Source organism: Euleptes europaea, chromosome 14 (genome assembly GCF_029931775.1).
Source record: "Euleptes europaea isolate rEulEur1 chromosome 14, rEulEur1.hap1, whole genome shotgun sequence".
Taxonomy (NCBI): Eukaryota; Metazoa; Chordata; class Lepidosauria; order Squamata; family Sphaerodactylidae; genus Euleptes; species Euleptes europaea.
The window spans coordinates 25,530,513-25,548,324 of NC_079325.1; the positions used below are offsets into that span (position 1 = coordinate 25,530,513).

At 50.1% G+C, this 17,812-nt stretch overlaps 2 protein-coding genes across 2 annotated transcripts in view; both read right to left on the bottom strand.

Annotated features, from left to right (window-relative positions):
• The window catches only part of LOC130487413 (zinc metalloproteinase-disintegrin-like MTP9), a 52,929-nt gene extending 46,268 nt beyond the window's left edge, over positions 1-6,661 (bottom strand). Inside the window, exons 1-3 of the mRNA XM_056860904.1 lie at positions 6,494-6,661; positions 4,026-4,102; positions 2,052-2,130 (exon numbers count right to left, since the gene is read on the bottom strand). Of these exons, the coding sequence (XP_056716882.1) occupies positions 2,052-2,130; positions 4,026-4,102; positions 6,494-6,661 (324 nt within the window). The remainder of the gene's footprint in view (positions 1-2,051; positions 2,131-4,025; positions 4,103-6,493) is intronic.
• Positions 6,662-11,087: 4,426 nt separating this feature from the next.
• LOC130487414 (uncharacterized protein K02A2.6-like) lies at positions 11,088-15,143 on the bottom strand. The gene is made up of 2 exons (XM_056860905.1): positions 14,785-15,143; positions 11,088-14,247 (listed from the first exon to the last, which is right to left on the bottom strand). Exons 1-2 carry the CDS (start codon positions 15,141-15,143, stop codon positions 11,088-11,090), a joined length of 3,519 nt encoding a protein of 1,172 aa, XP_056716883.1.
• Positions 15,144-17,812: the final 2,669 nt, after the last annotated feature.

Below are 17,812 nucleotides of genomic sequence, written 5' to 3' on the forward strand. Positions count from 1 at the left end.
GTCTTTGTGTTCTGAACCTGCCTGTGCTGGCTTGTTCCTCACCCTTGTTGCTTCACTGGTGCTTTCAGGAACTCTGGCTTCTCCTCTTCCTGAAATGTGACTGATGTTACATGGCAACAACGTCACATGCTTGTAGCTCAGTGGATCCTTCTACCTGGGGGTAGGGTTGCCAACTCCAGGTTGGGAAATACCTGGAGATTTTGGGGATGGAGCCCAAGGAGGGTGGGCTTTGGTGAAGGGAGGGACTTCAATGGGATATAATGTCATAGAGTCCACCTTCCAAAGCAGCCATTTTCTCCAGGTGAACTGATATCCATCACCTGGAAATCAGCTGTAATAGTGGGAGAACTCCAGCTATCACCTGGAGGTTGGAAACCCTAGGAGGGACCTTAGTGTTATATAATGCCATACAGTCCCCCATCCAAGACAGCCATTTTCTTCAGGGGAACTGATCTCTGTAGTCTGGAGATCAGTTTTAATTCTGGATGATCTCCAGTCCCCACCTGGAGCCCTGGTTTCAGGTCTGGAAAGTTTGAAGAGCACTGACAAAGTCAGTTAACACAGATAACCTTTTACCAAGTGGTTACTTGTGCTGATAGGCATGATCGAACTACTCCAGGGTTAACTCTCCCCCATTGGGGGGAACTTGGTCATTTGTGGTATCTTTCAGATTTGAACCTAACTGTAGCATTATTTTGATTGATGTTATTTCTATGGTTGGCATTCAAATTAATTAAAGCCGACTATGTGTATAGCGTATATTCTTGAAAGAGCGCCAATAAAGGTTAAAGCGTTCCCCCTTTCAAATCCATTTGCAATTAATTCATACAGAGTACAGCGTAGCTGACCGCAGTACAGTTATGGCAAGCAAATACTTGCCCTCAAATGAAGCTGAATCAGAGCTGCTCTAAACCTGCAAGGGAGTGAACATATGCTAGAACGAAACATCTCATGCAGTACGTAGAGGCCAAGGGACATTATTTCCATTCGGTTTCAATTTGTTGTTACACCTCATAACCCATCGCTATGTAGAAGAACAGAAGATCAATGCAGAGGGAACGTGGCTGACGGCCGTCTGAGGGAAACTGTCCAGTTATTGGGAAAGGGCAGGAGATCAAAGAGGAGGGAATGTACTACCTTCCGTTCAGATAAAACAAGCTGTTCTTCTCACCAGACTCCTCTCCCTGGAGGTTAGCAACATCTCTACACCACATGACCCGTGGAAGAGATTTTCAGACCCAGCGCGCCCACACAATGATACCCTGGTTAGCAAGGCATGAAACAGGGCCTCCGTATTCACCCCATTTCCATTTCACGGTTAATTCTTTTAAATCCCCTTCAGAAAGGCTTACACACACACACACACACACAACACACCCAAAGCTGGAATTAAAGCAATAACCATATAACAAAAGTAATATTGAAGGCACAACTGTACCACCCTGTCAAACGGTTAGGAGAATTTCACATGCCAGGAGCAATTGTGAGGTAAAATGTATATGGAAATGTGTGGTAAAACGTTTTGGCTTTCTGTAGGTACGAATTTGAATTTCTGAGCCCTCTAGGTTCAACCCTCAAATCCCCAATTTCCTTTCCCTTTTTCCACGTGTGAATCAAATTAGTGATTATTTTGCTCTTATTTTCAGTGTCCTTCCAACCAAACTGATCCCATATTGTTTGTGTTTCAAAGAACCCAAATTCGTACACAGAGACGGTTACAGAAATTGTGTTAAAAAGAGGCAACGTGTGACCGTAACCCAAATGAACCTACACATTCAACAGCAACAAGAAGAGAGATGAAAACAAAACAAAGAAAGACAGGAAATCCCTACACATCAGCTGCAACTATGCAACGAAGCCTGTGATAAAAGAACCATTTGGATCCATCAAGGTGTAGTGGAAAATGAGGACAGGAAATGATCCGTGGTGTTGGAACATATGACGCAAGAAGGAAATTGGAATGGGCATTTTCGTATTGAAACACCAAACACAAGGAATTCAGAAACCATTTTTAACATGCGCACACCTGGTAGAATTTTTTTGAACTTTACCTTGATTTCAGGGCTAGTTGTAATTTCTGTGCCGTTAGGGGAGTAATGAGTCTCAGTATAGTCCTTGGAAAGAAAATCCCTGGAAAGAATACAGTGGTTTTGTTATTCAAGGCAAAATTAAGCTGAACGAAAGATAATTGCATACCACGTCTGCAGTCATCCTTTGCCAGTGACCCTGTACCTCTGTTTTTAGCATCAGAGTAAAAAAATCAAAGGAGAGAGGCTGGGGTGTAAGCTTCTGCATGATATACAACAAAGAAAAGAAAAAAAAAAACACCTCAAAATCCCCAGAATAGTTTGCTTTGCTTTTTACCAAATCTTCTTTTAAAAAAATGAATAGTAGAAGGACAAGAATTGGTTTTTATACCTCACTTTTTCTCTACCTTTACGAACTTTCGAAGTGGTTTACAATCGCCTTCCCTCCTCCCCCAACAACAGATACCTTGTGAGCAGGGCTGCCGTATGCCAGTTAATGGTGGGCAATTGCCCACCAATTAACTGGCCCACCTGCCATTTCTTAACAGGCCAGCTGAAGGGGGGAGGGATCCACCCATGCACATGGCAGTACACAGCGAAATAATGTCCCTTCTGGGTTTACCCTGAAAATGATGCTCTAGCACATCCCTCTATGGAAACCATAGAGTTTTTGGAAGAATGTCCTATACCATCCCCGTCGCTTCTGTGGTAAACCAGGAAGGGACATTATTGCGCATGCGCTCTGTGTGCGTGCATATCACTCACCCCCCCACTCCACTACAAGCAAGCCCTGTTGGTAGCAGATAGGGACCTTGCAACCCTACTTGTGAAGTAGGTGGGGCTGAGAGTGTTCGGTGACTAGCCCAAGGTCACCCAGCAGACTTTATGTGTAGGAGTAGGGAAACAAACCCGGTTCACCAGATTAGAGTCTGCTGCTCATGTGGAGGAGTGGGGAATACAGTTGCCAGGTCCTGGTTGGGAAATACCTGAAGATTTTTGGGGTGGAGCCTGAGGAGGGAGGGGTTTGGAGAGGGGAGGGACTTCAGTGCCATAGAGTCCAATTGCCCTTTTCTCCAGGTGAACTGATCTCTATCGGCTGGAGATCAGTTGTAATAGCAGGAGATCTCCAGCGGCTACCTGGGGGTTGGCAACCCTAGTGGGGAATCAAACCCAGTTCTCCAGATTAGAGTCCGCCGCTTTTAACCACTACACCATGCTAGCTCTTGCTCTCTCTATTGACAAATTTACAGATAACCCTGACGAAAACAAAGGAGGTGTAGTAGCGTTAGTGAGGTCTGAACCAACTGCTTCCTGATTCCTAGTGCCTATAATAACCAAGCCTCACTTGGCCAGGCTGTTCAACTTGCAGCTGAATACAAGACTCCCCCTTTTAGCTGCAACAGAGCAAGCTGGCCAGATAAGACAAGCTTGTTTGTATCCATGGCGTTATTTCAAGGCATGCTTGCTCCTTGAATCTGAATTACTTAATAAAATGTGACACCCTGACCAATCCAGTAAGTGAAGGGACCAAGAAAGCCTGTTGAGCTGGTTAGTTATTACACAGATAACTGGGCAAGCAGCAGTTGTACTTCTCATTATCTTATTTATATCTTAGTTTACAGTTCACGTTAACAGAATATAAATGCCCTCCTGGGGGTGGGGGACTATCCAAGCAATTAAAAATGCTGCTTTTTTCAAGGCCCTGAGTAAGGAGACGGAGTTAACGTGTATATGTTTTGTACATCTTTCCAACCACCACTTTTTTATATTACCCCTTCCTCCAAAGACTTCAGGACAGAATACATGGTTCCCCCTCTTCCATTTTATCAAAACAACCCTATGAGATAGGTTAGGTAAAAAGCATTTTGAAGCATTTTCCTACTAAAACGGAAGCCTCTTTACAGCAACAGTATCAGAAGAAAAGAGATATAGGCACGGGAATGAGTTTAACAACCATACTTTCTGCCATTAAAAATGAGGGATGCTCTGGGAACTTACTTATTTTTTTCTAGGTGAAGGACCACTTTCATTCCGTTCACTTTAATCTCATACTGTACAGCATCTTCATACTTGGCCTGTATTTAAGATTATTAATGTGAATGAATAACTGTTGTTTACACGTGTAAAAAATATACCCAAGCAAATCAAAATAATTACTACATATTTTGAACAATTTAACCCTTGTGCCGATGTCACAATAGTGTGAGGAAGAGTTAAGAGAATTGAGCCTGTTGTCTCCCTGCCCTCAATTCTGCAGTGTGCATCCAGAATAATCTCTGAACCCTGGTGTAGCGTTTAGGGTGCTGGACTAAGATTAAGGTTGCCAACTTCCAGAAGGTGTCTGGCGATCTCCTGCTATTACAATTGACCTCCAGTAAGGGTTGCCAACCTCCAGGTACTACCTGGAGATCTCCTGCTATTACAACTGATCTCCTGCTGATAGAGATCAGTTCACCTGGAGAAAAGGGCCGCTTTGGCAATTGGACTCTATGGCATTGAAGTCCCTCCCCAAACCCCATCCTCCTCAGGCTCCGCCCCAAAACCTCCCGCCGGTGGCGAAGCGGGACCTGGCAACCCTATCTCCAGGCGACAGATCAGTTCGCCTGGAGAAAATGGGCACTTTGGAAGGTGGAATATATGGCATTTTACCCCATTGAAGTCCCTCCCTTTCCCAAATCCCATCCTAATCAGGCTCCACCCCCAAAATCTCCAGGTATTTCCCAACCCGGAGCTGGCAACCCTAATTGGGATTGGACAGAGCGAGGGTTCAGATTTCCACTTCTCCATCAAACTCACTGGATGATCCTGGGTCAGACTCACCCAATGTACCTCACAGGGATCTTATGAGGATCAAATGGAGGGGACAAACATGCATGGGGTCATGAGGAAGGGTGGTATAAAAATATGGTAGTTGGAAAGATATACAAAATATATGCTCATGGACTCTGCTACTTAATCAGGGCCCTGCAAAAAGCAGTGTCCCCAATGTGCGCAGTCTACAAGTGTAGAGCCAGCAGGCATATTCCTCTAACCAGGAGAGGGGCTGTGGCTCAGTGGTAGAGCATCTGCTCGACATGCAGAAGGTCCCAAGTTCAATCCCCGGCATCTCCAGTTAAAGGGACTAGGCAGGTAGGTGATACGAAAGGCCCCTGCCTGAGACCCTGGAGAGCTGCTGCCGGTCTGAGTAGACAATACTGACATTGATGGACCAAGGGTTTGATGCAGTATAAGGCAGCTTCATGTGTGAATCCCTCCCCCAAAAACATTCAGTCAACCTAAATATAAGGTCTGCTCCTCACTCCTTCAGTAGGTAAAAAAACACCATTGGATTTAGGAAAACAGGCCCAGTTCATTCGTTATTTTTCAGTGTGCCCACTGTCACCACACAAGCTGATTTTTCTAATACTGTGATCGATGATTTGAAGATCACAGCACACTCTAAGCCTCACAGAAGAGGGAAACTGCCATCTCTGTTAGAAAATGTCAAGCAAGCTAGGAAGCCCCCATTTGCAGCTTGAGAGCCACAGCATGGCTTGAACGCCATTAAGGGACCTAGCATAGCTCAGTTATGGCTGCTCTTGACAACTGGACTTTATGGCATTGAAGTCCCTCGCCTCCAGAAGCCCTGGCCTCCTCAGGCTCCGCCCCCAAAACCTCCTGCCGGTGGCAAAGAGGGACCTGGCAAGCCCGGTGATGTCCCATTGAATAGCAGTAAGACTGCCAACCTCTAGGTGAGGAGTGGAAATCTCGCAGAATTACCTGCCCTCCCCAGGCGCCACCCCCAAATCTCCAGGAATTTCCCAACTCAGAGATGGCAATCCTAAATAGCAGTATGAATAGTAATTAGGGATGCCAATCTCCAGGTGGTGGCTGGAGATCTGCTATTACAACTGAGCTCCAGCCGATAGAGATCAGTTCACCTGGAGAAAATGGCCACTTTGGCAATTGGACTCTATGGCACTGAAGTCCCTCCCGTCTCCAAACTCTGCCCTCCTTAGGCTCCGCCCCCAAAATTTCCAGGTATTTCCCAATACAGAGCTGGCAACCCTAATACTTCCGAACGCCACCAGGAATTGTACTACATTGTATCTGTGACTGTGTGCAGTTAGTGTGTGGGTGGGGGGGAGGGATATCAGACAGCTCTGAGATTTACTACCTTGAGAATCAGCCCCAAACTCAGACCAGTACTTAAGACTTAGCAACCTAATGGCGGCCCTAAAAACCAGGGGAGTGGTTGATGATTAAAAAAAACTATAAACCCTACTGAGTACACAAAGTAACTAGTAAATCACAGTTTCCTGAACTGTGGCCCAAAAGCCTGAGGATAAACATACAGGGAGGATATCAGTTCTTGATCTCAGTTATTTCATTTTTTTAACTTTTATTTTTAAAAATAAGGTCATATGTACATCTTGATCCACATCTATCAAAAATAAATAAATTGAGGAGGTGGGAGGATTTCTTACCTTTTGGTGAAAGTTCTGACTTCCTCCCACATCTCTTTTCTGCAAAGTATGGATTTTTTGTGGATATGTTACTTCATAGGCTTTTACCCCAGGCAGTTTCTTCATCGAGTTCCCTTTATGAGGAAATTTTTTAAAAATGAATTGTTTGCTTGTTACAAAAGTTTGCATTTCCTGCATGCAACAGTGCTCAGTCTAACTGTTATTCAATCAGCAATATTGCAGGAATCCCACTTCTAAAGGAAGCCTAAGTATGCATAACTGATCTTCTCTGAAGCCTTTGGTATAGGCTGCTTGAAGGTAGGGGCTCCCATGGCTGCTGTCGGCTGCTGAACTCACCCTCCTGAGCCAGTAGGCTGAAAAAAGCCTGCCAGCTTGAATGGAGCCAGTGAAAGACAGCCAAATCCACATTTTGCAGCTGTTTGGTAGGACACCTCACTTCCTGGGTCCAGTATTCACAATGCAGCGACTGTTCTGTGAAATGTAAGGGCCTCAGAGACTGTGCTCAGCCAATCTCACTCATCAGATCTCAGTTCTGAGACTGGTGGACTCACATTTGTCAGTCATGCCTCCCCCATTATGAAGGTCAGCCCCATGCAGGGTTGCCAGCCTCCAGGTGGGACATGGAGATCTCCCAGCATTACAACTGATCTCCAGATAGGGTTGCTAAGCTCTAGGTGGTGGCTGGAGATCTCCCTCTATTACAACTGATCTTAGGGCTGCCAACCTCCAGGTACTAGCTGGAGATCTCCTGCTATTACAGCTGATCAGCCGATAGAGATCAATTCACCTGGAGAAAGTGGCCGTGTTGGCAATTGGACTCCATGGCATTGAAGTCCCTCCCCAAACCCCACCCTCCTCAGGCTCTGCCCCCAAAATTTCCCGTCAGTGGCAAAGATGGACCTAGCAACCCTATCTCCAGGCGACAGATCAGTTCGCCTGGAGAAAATGGCCGCTTTGGAAGGGGGAATCTATGGCATTTTACCCCATTGAAGTCCCTCCCTTTTCCAAACTGGACTAGGATTAAGGTAGCCAGTTTCCAGGAGGTGCCTGTGATCTCCTGCTATTACAATTGACCTCCAGGTAGGGTTGCCAACCTCCAAGTACTAACTGGCGATGTCCTGCTATTACAACTGATCGCCTGCCGTTAGAGATCAGTTCACCTGGAGAAAGTGGCCGCGTTGGCCATTGGACTCTATGGAATTGAAGTCCCTCCCCAAACCCCACCCTTCTCAGGCTCCACCCCAAAAATCTCCAGGTATTTCCCAACCCAGAGCTGGCAACCCTGACTGATCTCCAGGCAACAGAGATTAGTTCATCTGGAGAAACTGTAGGGCTGCCAGGTCCCTCTTTGCCACTGGCAGGATGTTTTTGGGGCAGAGCCTAAGGAGGGTGGGGTTTGGGGAGGGGAGGGACTTCAATGTCATCGAGTCCAATTGCTAAAGCAGCCATTTTCTCCAGATGAACTGATCTCTATCACCTGGAGATCAGTTGTAATAGCAGATTTCCAGCTAGTACCAGGAGATTGGCAACCCCAAGAAAATGGCCACTTTGAAAGGTGGACTCTATGGCATTATACCCCATTGAAGTCCCTCTCCTCCCCAAGCCCCACCCTCCTCAGGCTCCACCCCCTAAATGTCCAGGTATTTCCCAACCCGGATCTGACAATCCTATCTCCAAACTACAGAGATCAGTTCCCTTGGAGAAAATGGCTGCTTTGAAAGGTGGACTCTATAATATTATACTCCACTGAGGTTCCTCCCCTTCCCAAACCCTCCCCTCCCTAGGTACTGCCCCAAAATATCCAAAAATTTCCCAACACAGAGCTGTCAACCTGAACCCCACAACCTGATGGGGAAGCACTAATATTGGCAGGTATGGACACAACTGCTACCTCGAACTTCCAGTGCATTTTCAACCATTATATTTTTCTTACTTCCCATTCCCAAGGCTAAGTGGACAACCCTGGATTTTCTTTCTCAATTCCTGCCTTCCCTATCTAGAGCAAATAAAAGCCCCCTGGGCAAAGGTGGATTAAAAGGTGTCTCTAAATGCAAAAAAAACCAAAAACAACAATCCAAACGAAATTTCCTCTACACTCTCAATGCACTATAGGAATCATTTGCAACTAGATTTTCCCATTTCACACAGAAAAATTCAGTTGGGATGTTGTCTTGTTAACTGTCCCTTGGGTCAGAGTTCTGAGATCCTTCAAACTTTGCTGTCTTTCAGTCTCCAGCTGTACATAAGAACATAAGAAAGGCCCTGCTGGATCAGACCAAGGCCCATCAAGTCCAGCAGTCTGTTCACACAGTGGCCAACCAGGTGCCTCTAGGAAGCTACAAACAAGACGACTGCAGCAGCACCATCCTGCCTGTGTTCCACCATCTTTTGTAAAAAGACAGGTAAAGGGAAGTGGGGGATTTGTGAAGTTAATGATCTCCGGGCTTTGTCACCCAAATAATGAGCCAGAATTCCTTGTAGCTGCTTCTAGCTATGCTAAGTTATCTCACATAAATTACTGTTAGCCTGAGGGCAATCTCATATTGGGCCTTCAAAATAATTTTAACTCATTCTTCCATGGAAGAATGATTTGTCCTAACTGTGCATTCCCCAGCTTTTTGTCAATATTGCATTACTTATTTTCTTCTTAAAACGAGTCTTGTAGCTGTTAAAGATTAATAGATTTGGTATGGCTTTTGAAGCCTACTTTCTCAAGTTGCAGATTTAGGGCCAAATAAGAGAATGTTTAGGAAACAGAATCTCCAACACATTTCTAATACCTAAACATCAGTAACAGGGGAATTTGGATCAAGGTAGTGGGGGTGGGTGAAGAAGTGATTAGCCTTTTCCACCTCCTTTTTCCTCACCTTGTTCATTCCCCGCCCTGCCCCCCACCCCCCATTCCCACCAACTGCTATTTGCCTTGTTGGGTGAAACATACAAGTTTCCTTATATTGCCTGTTTGTTTTCCCCAATAGTGAAAACAGCAGCTCAGGGGGAGGGGTACATTCAAGATGGAGGAAGTGTCATGGGAGACGGGTAGGGTTGACAACTGCCAGGTACTAGCTGGAGATCTCCTGCTAATACAACTGATCTCCAGCTGATAGAGATCAGATCACCTGGAGAAAAATGACTGCTTTGGCAATTGGACTCTATGGCATTGAAGTCCCTCCCCTCCCCAAACCCCGCCCTCCTCAGGCTCCGCCCCAAAAATCTCCTGCTGATGGCGAAGAGGGACCTGGCAACCCTAGAGATGGGTTAGTTGCCCACCCCCATGTCATGGCTTCAGCCCAAGCCTACCTCCCCCCTCCCAGCCTGGATCACTCAGCATGTCATCTAGCTTGGCCCTAATTCACCTCCTTTCCTGGACTTTACTTTCTTACTATGCTTTCTTACTGCAAAATTATTTAATAGTTTCTTACCTACTGGTGCAAAGTTGTTTTGACCGCTATGAGTTATTTGGATAATGGGCTATATATTTAAATAAATAAATAAACTGCTTTAGGTACGCCTAATGCCTAAGGTGCGCCCAGTAGACTTTTTGATGGCAGACTGCCATTTCATGTTGGCGCTGAGCCACTACTTCTATCAGAATGCTTTGCTGCAAACCAAGGTCTGTGGAGCCTGTGGTGAGCTTCCCAGGCTTTGGACTGCCACAAAACAGATGGATCTTCAGTGCATCTTTTTCTATTTTCTACTTGCAGGGGCTTATAAAATAAAGCTGCCTTATCATGAGTCAGCCCAGCACTGTATCACATGAGTACATGAATGGATGATGTCCATGGGTAGGGTTGCCAAGTGCCAGGTGGTGGCGAGCAAACCCCCGCCAATCCACCTGGCTGCCCGGCGACCAGCTGAGGGTCGGCAGGCAACATGTGCATGCATGCCTGCCTGCTACACCATGTCACTTCCGGTTTACACCCGGAAGCACTGCATCGCAATGAGCCTTTTACCAAACTCCCAGTTTGAGTGGTAAAAGGCCCATTGCGATGCAGCTCTTCCGGATGTAAACCGGAAGTGACGCGATCAAGTCTCACCTCCGGGTGTTAACCGGAAGTGACACAATCTTTGTCTCACCTCCGCCTAGAAAACCTCCCAATGGAGGATAGGGGGGACCTGGCAACCCTATGCATGGGTGATGTCAGGAGGCAGGCCTCCAAAGGGGCAAAACCTCAGCAAAACCCCTTACTTTTCCTCAGGAAGAAGTTCCATAACTGTGGGGCCACAAGAGAGAAGGCCTTTGTTAAGTCCGCGTGGGGAGGACACACGAGGTCGAGACGGAGTTCCAACAACAACACAGCTTTATTGATTTCAGCAATAACAGATGGAACTGGGGAACTAGACAACCTGGCCCTGCTTATATGCTCCCCTGGTCCCAGGTGGCCGCTCCCCCCCTGATCCGTGATAGGGGGAAAACAACCCCCAGGTCACCAATAGCATGACCTGGCTTAGGGCCAATAGGATGTGTTGGCTGTGGCCAATCATGCGAGCAGGGCTTAGGATCCTTCGCCCAGGACTCAAGCTCCTGGGCTTCCTTCGCTATGGTCTTAACTGATGCCCATACATTACACCCCTCCCCCCTAAGTCCAAACACTCACGAGCACACAAAGTCTTTCAGGTGGCGGGGTCGTGTTCGTAACCGCTGCGACCTACGCGGTACCGGAACTGGTGTTGTGGGTGGTGGGGCCGCGTCTGTGGCAGCAGTCGGCCCGGGTTCGCAGGAGGTGGGAGAAATGGCTTCCAGGAGCTCTCTGTGCATGCCGGCAGACAGGCGCTCCTCGCTCGGCTCGCTCTCCCCTGGTGCGGCTTGTTCCGGCACTCTGGGAAGCTCTGGAGCTTCTGTGGCAGCAGCGCGGTCGGGCTCGTCAGCCAGTCGGCGGCGCAGCTGATCGATGTGTCGCCGGAGGACTCGACCCTCGGGGGTGGCAACCCGATAGGATACTGGGCCGGTTGCGTCCTGCACGGTAGCCGGAATCCAGGCCGGGCCCATTCCATAGTTATGGGCATAGACGGGGGCATCCTGCTCTACGACCCGTGGGGTTGCTGGTTCTTCTCGGTGGCGAGGGCGTTCTGGCGCAAGGTCGGGGTGTAGCCGGTCAAGTGGCGTTTTTGGCCGGCGGCCCATGAGGAGCTCCGCGGGGCTTTTTCCGGTGGTGGAGTTGGGCGTGGTGTGCTGGTACAGGAGGAATTCTGCCAGCCCCCTGTCCCAGTCGTTGCGCTCAATGCGCCGCATCGCTTCCTTGGTCGTGCGGACCATTCTCTCTGCCTGTCCGTTAGTGGCAGGGTGGAACGGGGCCGAGGTTGTGTGGCGGATTCCATTTTTGGCCAGGAACTCTTGGAACTCCGTGGACGTGAATTGGGCCCTGTTGTCGGAGACCACCGTGTCTGGCAACCCATGGGTGGCAAAAAGCTTCCGCAGTTCTCGAACCACCACTCGCGAGGTCATAGAGCATACATCAGAAACCTCCAGCCACTTGGAGTAGGAGTCCACCACGATCAGGAAAGTTTTGCCCTGGAACGGGCCGGCAAAGTCGATGTGGAGGCGGGACCAGGGCTTGTGGGTGGACTCCCAATGGTGGGTCGGGGCTCGCGGCATCTCGGGCCGCGACTCTTGGCACGGCTGGCAGCGGCTCACCCACTCTTCCACAGCAGCGTCTATGCCCGGCCACCACACATAGCTCCTCGCCAGGGCCTTCATGCGCACTATGCCTGGGTGGCAGGCATGCAGGGCGTCCAGGACCTTGGTGCGCAGTTTGGCTGGAACCACGACGCGGTTCCCCCAGAGCAGACACCCCTTGTTCAGCGAGAGTTCATGCTGTCGCGTGAAAAAGGGCTTGAATTCGCCCTCCGGCCTGGCCGCCGGCCACCCCTTCCCCACCCAGTTCAAAACGCGGGCGAGGGTGCGGTCCTTCGCAGTGTGAGCCGCAATGTCCGAGGCATGCAAAGGCGGTTCAGGCAGGGTCTCCAGCAGCATGACGTTGTAGGCCGGGGACGGGTCCGGGTCGGAGTCCTTGAGCGGCAAACGGCTGAGTGCGTCGGCGTTCGCGATGCTGGACCCGGGGCGGTGCAGTAGCCGGAAGTCGTAGGCGTTGAGAAAAATCGACCACCGGAGCATGCGGGGGGACAGGATTTGTGGTGTCTGACTATCCGGCACGAACAACCCCAAAAGTGGCTTGTGGTCGGTGATGATGGAGAAGGGACGGCCATAAACGTAGTCGTGGAACTTCTTCACGCCGGCCACGACGGCGAGCGCCTCCCGGTCGATTTGCGCGTAGTTCCTCTCTGCAGTGGAGAGGGTCCGGGAGTAGAAGGCAATCGGGGCCTCCCGACCGCCTGGCAGCTGGTGGCTCAGAACCGCTCCGACACCGTAGGGCGAGGCATCGCATGTTAACACAACGGGAAGCTTCTCATCGAAATGGACGAGCAAGCTGGAGGGAGACAGGAGGGCTTTGGTAGCCTCGAACGCCCGTTGATGCGACTTACCCCACACCCACGGGGAGGATTTGTCCAAGAGCCGGTGGAGCGGCTCGGCAACCGACGCCTTGTTAGGGAGGAAGGCGTGGTAAAAGTTCAGCAGGCCGAGGAACGACTGGAGCTCCTGTTTGCTTTGGGGCGGCGGGGCGTTGTGGATCGCCTTGATCTTGTCGGGCGTGGGATGGATGCCCTCTGCGTCGATCAAGTAGCCCAGGAACTCCACCTGCGGCAGGCCCAGCTGGCACTTCTCTCGCTTGACCGTCAACCCGGCATCTCGGAAACAGCGGAGCACCCGGCGGACGCGATCCAGGAGCTCGTCCTCGGAGCTTGCGGCAATCAAGACGTCATCGAAGTACGGGACGACGCCAGGCAAGCCCTTCAGGAGGTCTTCCATCAAATTCTGGAAGATGCCCGGGGCCGTGCTGACCCCGAACTGTAGGCGCGTCACCCGGAAGGCACCCCGGTGAGTGACAATCGTCTGCGCCTCGGCCAACTCGGGGTCCACGGGCAGCTGCTGGTAAGCCTGAGCGAGGTCCAGTTTGGCAAACACCTGACCCCCAGCAAGGGAGGCCAGGAGGTGGCTGACAACGGGCACGGGGTAGGCGTGCGGCCGCAGCGCAGTATTAATAGTACATTTGTAGTCCGCGCAGATGCGGACGTCCCCGTTGGGCTTGAGCGGCGTCACAATTGGGGTCTCCCAGGGGGCGTTGGGGACCGGTACCAGTACCCCCTGAGCGACGAGACGGTCAAGCTCCGCGTCGATCCGGGGCTTGAGGGCGAAGGGGACGCGGCGAGGCTTGAGGCGGATGGGTGCAGCGGCGGGGTCGACGTGCAGGCGGACCGGCGGCCCCTTGTAGCAGCCCAGTGGGCCCTTCCACACGTCCTCGAACTCCGCCCAAACGTCGTCGAGGGCGGCCTGGCTGATGTGGTGGATGCCGCCGATGTGAAGGCCGAGCGCCGGAAACCAGTCGAGCCCCAGGAGGCTCGCGCGAGGCCCGTCGACCACGATGAGGCGGAGGCGCCCGGAACGGGCCCGGAATTGAACGGGCACGCGGGCCTCCCCCCGGACCGGCACCCGGCGCTGCTGATAGTCCCAAATGGTGACGCGGGATGGTCGCAGCTCGGGGAGGGAGGCAGAGCGACGGCCCAGGTCGCGGTACGTGTCCATCGATATAATGGAGAGAGCCGACCCGGAGTCCACTTCCATCTCGCAAGGCGCACCGCCGATCTTGACGACGATGGCGACCTTGTCTGCCCCGTGCACCTTGTGGAGGGAGACGCTGTGCAGCTCGGTATCGCGGCGACCCCGGCGGCCGCTGGTGGGCTCGTCAGCGTCCAAGTCGTGGGTGGGGCGCGGGGCGGCGTCTTTCCTGGCTGGGCGCGAGGACCGACCCTTCGGCGCCGAGCGACAGACTTTGGCAATGTGGCCGACCCTGCCGCAAGCCCGGCAAGAGGCGTCGCGGAACCGGCAGGAGTGGCGGTCGTGTCGCTCGCCACAGCTCGCGCAAGGTCGGTCTGTGGTGCCCCGAGCCCGGCGCCCCCGAGAGGCCCCGCGGTCGCTCAGTTTGTGAGCCTCGTCCTCGTCGCTGGAGGCTGCGTCGCTGGCGCTCTCGTGGTGGACTGGAACCGGATCACGGGGAATCGGTGTGGCCCGGTCACCCAGACGTCCGGGCCTGGTGGAGGATTCGGCCGCGGTGGCTTCCTCGATGGCTGCGGTCAGCGCGAGGTCCTTCTTGGCGAGGAGCCGGCGCCGCAACTTGTCGCTCAGCAGGCCAAACACGAAGCGGTCGCACAGCCGGTCGTTGAGGTCTGGGAACTCGCAGGAACGGGCGGCCGTGCGTAGAGCGGCGATGTATGCAGCTGCAGATTCCCCTGGTCCCTGGTCCCGCAGGTGGAACGCCAAGCGGCGAGTGGCCCGAGTTGGCTGGGGGTTGAAATGGCTCCCCAGCGCCGCCATGATCGCCGGAAATGGCGTCTCCTCCAGTTCGGCGGGAGCCAGCAGGGACTGAGCGAGGTCGAAGGTCTGGGCCCCGCACACGCTGAGGAAGGCGGAGCGCTTCTTCCCGACATCGGTGATATCGTTGGCGTCGAGGTAGAAGGCCAGCCGGCTCGCGTAGCTCTTCCAGCCGCCCGGTTTGGTGGGGTCGAATTCTTCCAGAGACCCCCGGGTAGCCATGTCAGCGCAGTGTTGCGTCTCAGGTGTGTCGTAGTGAATTCAGCAAGGGCAAGCCGGACTGCCTACCGGGCACTGTGAAGTCGCGGCGACTCGCAGGAGATTTCAGCGAGAGTGATTTCGGTAGCAAGCCGGACTGCCTACCAGCCTTCGTCGCCACTGTTAAGTCCGCGTGGGGAGGACACACGAGGTCGAGACGGAGTTCCAACAACAACACAGCTTTATTGATTTCAGCAATAACAGATGGAACTGGGGAACTAGACAACCTGGCCCTGCTTATATGCTCCCCTGGTCCCAGGTGGCCGCTCCCCCCCTGATCCGTGATAGGGGGAAAACAACCCCCAGGTCACCAATAGCATGACCTGGCTTAGGGCCAATAGGATGTGTTGGCTGTGGCCAATCATGCGAGCAGGGCTTAGGATCCTTCGCCCAGGACTCAAGCTCCTGGGCTTCCTTCGCTATGGTCTTAACTGATGCCCATACATTACAGCCTTGTCCTATGTTTCCATCAACCTAATATCCAAAGGAGGCACATGGATCTATGGATGAAGATAATGACCAAACAGGCATTCTAGAAGGTACCTCAAAGACCAAGCTGTATAAAGCATTAAAGGCAAAGAATGGTATCGTCAACTCAGTCTCTCCTATCTGTGTTGACAGATTTCTTTCTTTGAGGAAAGTGGAAGAGTGTTGCAGACATGGCGGAACTCAGGCTGATGGCGACATTTTAATCCCATTACACAAGAAGCAGCTCAGTACGAAGAGAAGTCTACTCAGTTGTGAATTATCTTAGTAGCTACAAGTTCGCTGGTAGAGAGCATTGTAAAAATGCCAATAGGTATGAGAGGAGGGGGACAGTGAAGCCTGTTTAATCCTCTCCTTCCCTGAAGGCATGCTATTGGGCCAGGCTTTCTACAAGGTGAAAGTTCATAGGTTCACCAAACAGAGCCTATTGTATTGTCGAAGGCTTTTTGTAGGCTATCCAGGCTGTGTGACCGTGGTCTTGGTATTTTCTTTCCTGGCGAAACGTCAGGAAAGAAATTACCAAGATCACGGTCACACAGCCCGGATAGCCTACAAGAACCGAAGAGCCTATTGTCTTCCCCACCCTGTAAACTCTCTGACAGAAGAAAAGATAAGGTAAGAGGGAAGCATCCTCCCTGGAGGCAAGGAATGACCCACTGTAAAGAAACCAGTACTCTGGGTATTGAGGGAAGTTTTTTTCTCACTTCCCTGCATTCTACTTAATCTTCCAGTCCCATTTTTTGCAGTTCAACTAACTTTCCTTGTATCTCAGCAGCTGCATCTTCTCAGCATTACTCCTCTCACAGCATTAAAATACTCATGAACATTCTGTGGTATCACAAAACCCAATTATGTTCGTGGCAACAGCATACATACATATATACAAGATTTCAAAGTTAATACTGAACGCTGGGGGGAGCATTTGTCTGTATATTTCTTTAGAATAGCCTGTCTCTCAATTATAAAAATAATAAAGGGTAAGAATTAAAAATACAAATAATAAAGCTGTAAAAATGGAAGGAACATTAAAAATTTGAAAAATTCAGATGACACCACATTACTGGCGGAAAACTGAATACATGAAATGAATAGCAATGGAGGTTAAAGGAGAAAGTGCCAAAGCAGGATTACAGCTGAACATCAAGAAGACAAAAGTAATGACTACTGAGGAATCACACAAGTTTAAGCGTGACAATGAAGAAACTGAAATGGTTAAAGTTTTTCTATTCGTTGGCTCCAACATCAACCAAAAGGGAGACTACAACCAAGAAATCAGAAGGAGATTGAGACTGAGAAGGGCAGCCATGAAGGAGCTACAGTAGATTTTTAAGTGTAAGGATGTATCTCTGGTGACCAAGATCAAGGTAATTCATGCCATAGTATACCCCATTACTATGTATAGGTGTAAAGTTGGACAATGAAGAAAGCTGAAAGGAAGAAAGTTGATTCATTTGAAATGTGGTGTTCAAGGAGAGTTTTATAGATACCATGGATCACCAAAAAGACAAATCAGTCGGTTCTAGATACAAATCAAGCCTGAACTCTCCCTAGAAGCTAAAATGACTAAACTGAGGCTATCGTACTTTGATCACATTATGAGATGACAAGACTCACTGGAAAAGACAATAATGCTAGGAAGAGTTGAAGGCTGCAGGAAAAGAAGACCCACCATGAGATGGATTGACTCAATAAGAGTCTTCAGTTTACAAGACCTGAGCAAGGCTGTTAATGATAGGACATTTTAGTGGTCATTCATCCATTCACAGTCATACATAAGTCAGAAGCGATTGGATGGCACGTAACACACACATAACTCAAAATGTTCATAGAATAGACATTCAAGATGACAACCTAGCTAACAGACATATAGAGTCCCGCTCATGTTCTAGATCTTTTTCAAAGTTGTTTTTAACCATACAGCCCATCTTGAGCCATGTAACAGCAAAAAAAATCAAAACAAAGATATAAGAAGCTGTCAGTTAAGCCATCATAAAATCAGCCACAGAAAGCCACTAAAGCAGATGAACACGGCAATGTCAGGTGATAAAACCAAACAAAGGCCCTCCAAAATAAGATGGTTTCAGTTTCTGGAAAACCAAGTGACATGATGAACTTCCTGGAGTGGAGAATTACTCAGAATTGTTCCA

Excerpts from the sequence above, each read along its gene's own strand:
- LOC130487414 (XM_056860905.1), bottom strand. The coding sequence starts at position 15,143 with ATGGCTACCCGGGGGTCTCTGGAAGAATTCGACCCCACCAAACCGGGC. Across the intron at positions 14,248-14,784 it reads ACGGCCGCCCGTTCCTGCGA|CGTCTCCCTCCACAAGGTGC; the intron begins GTTCCCAGACCT and ends CGAGCTGCACAG.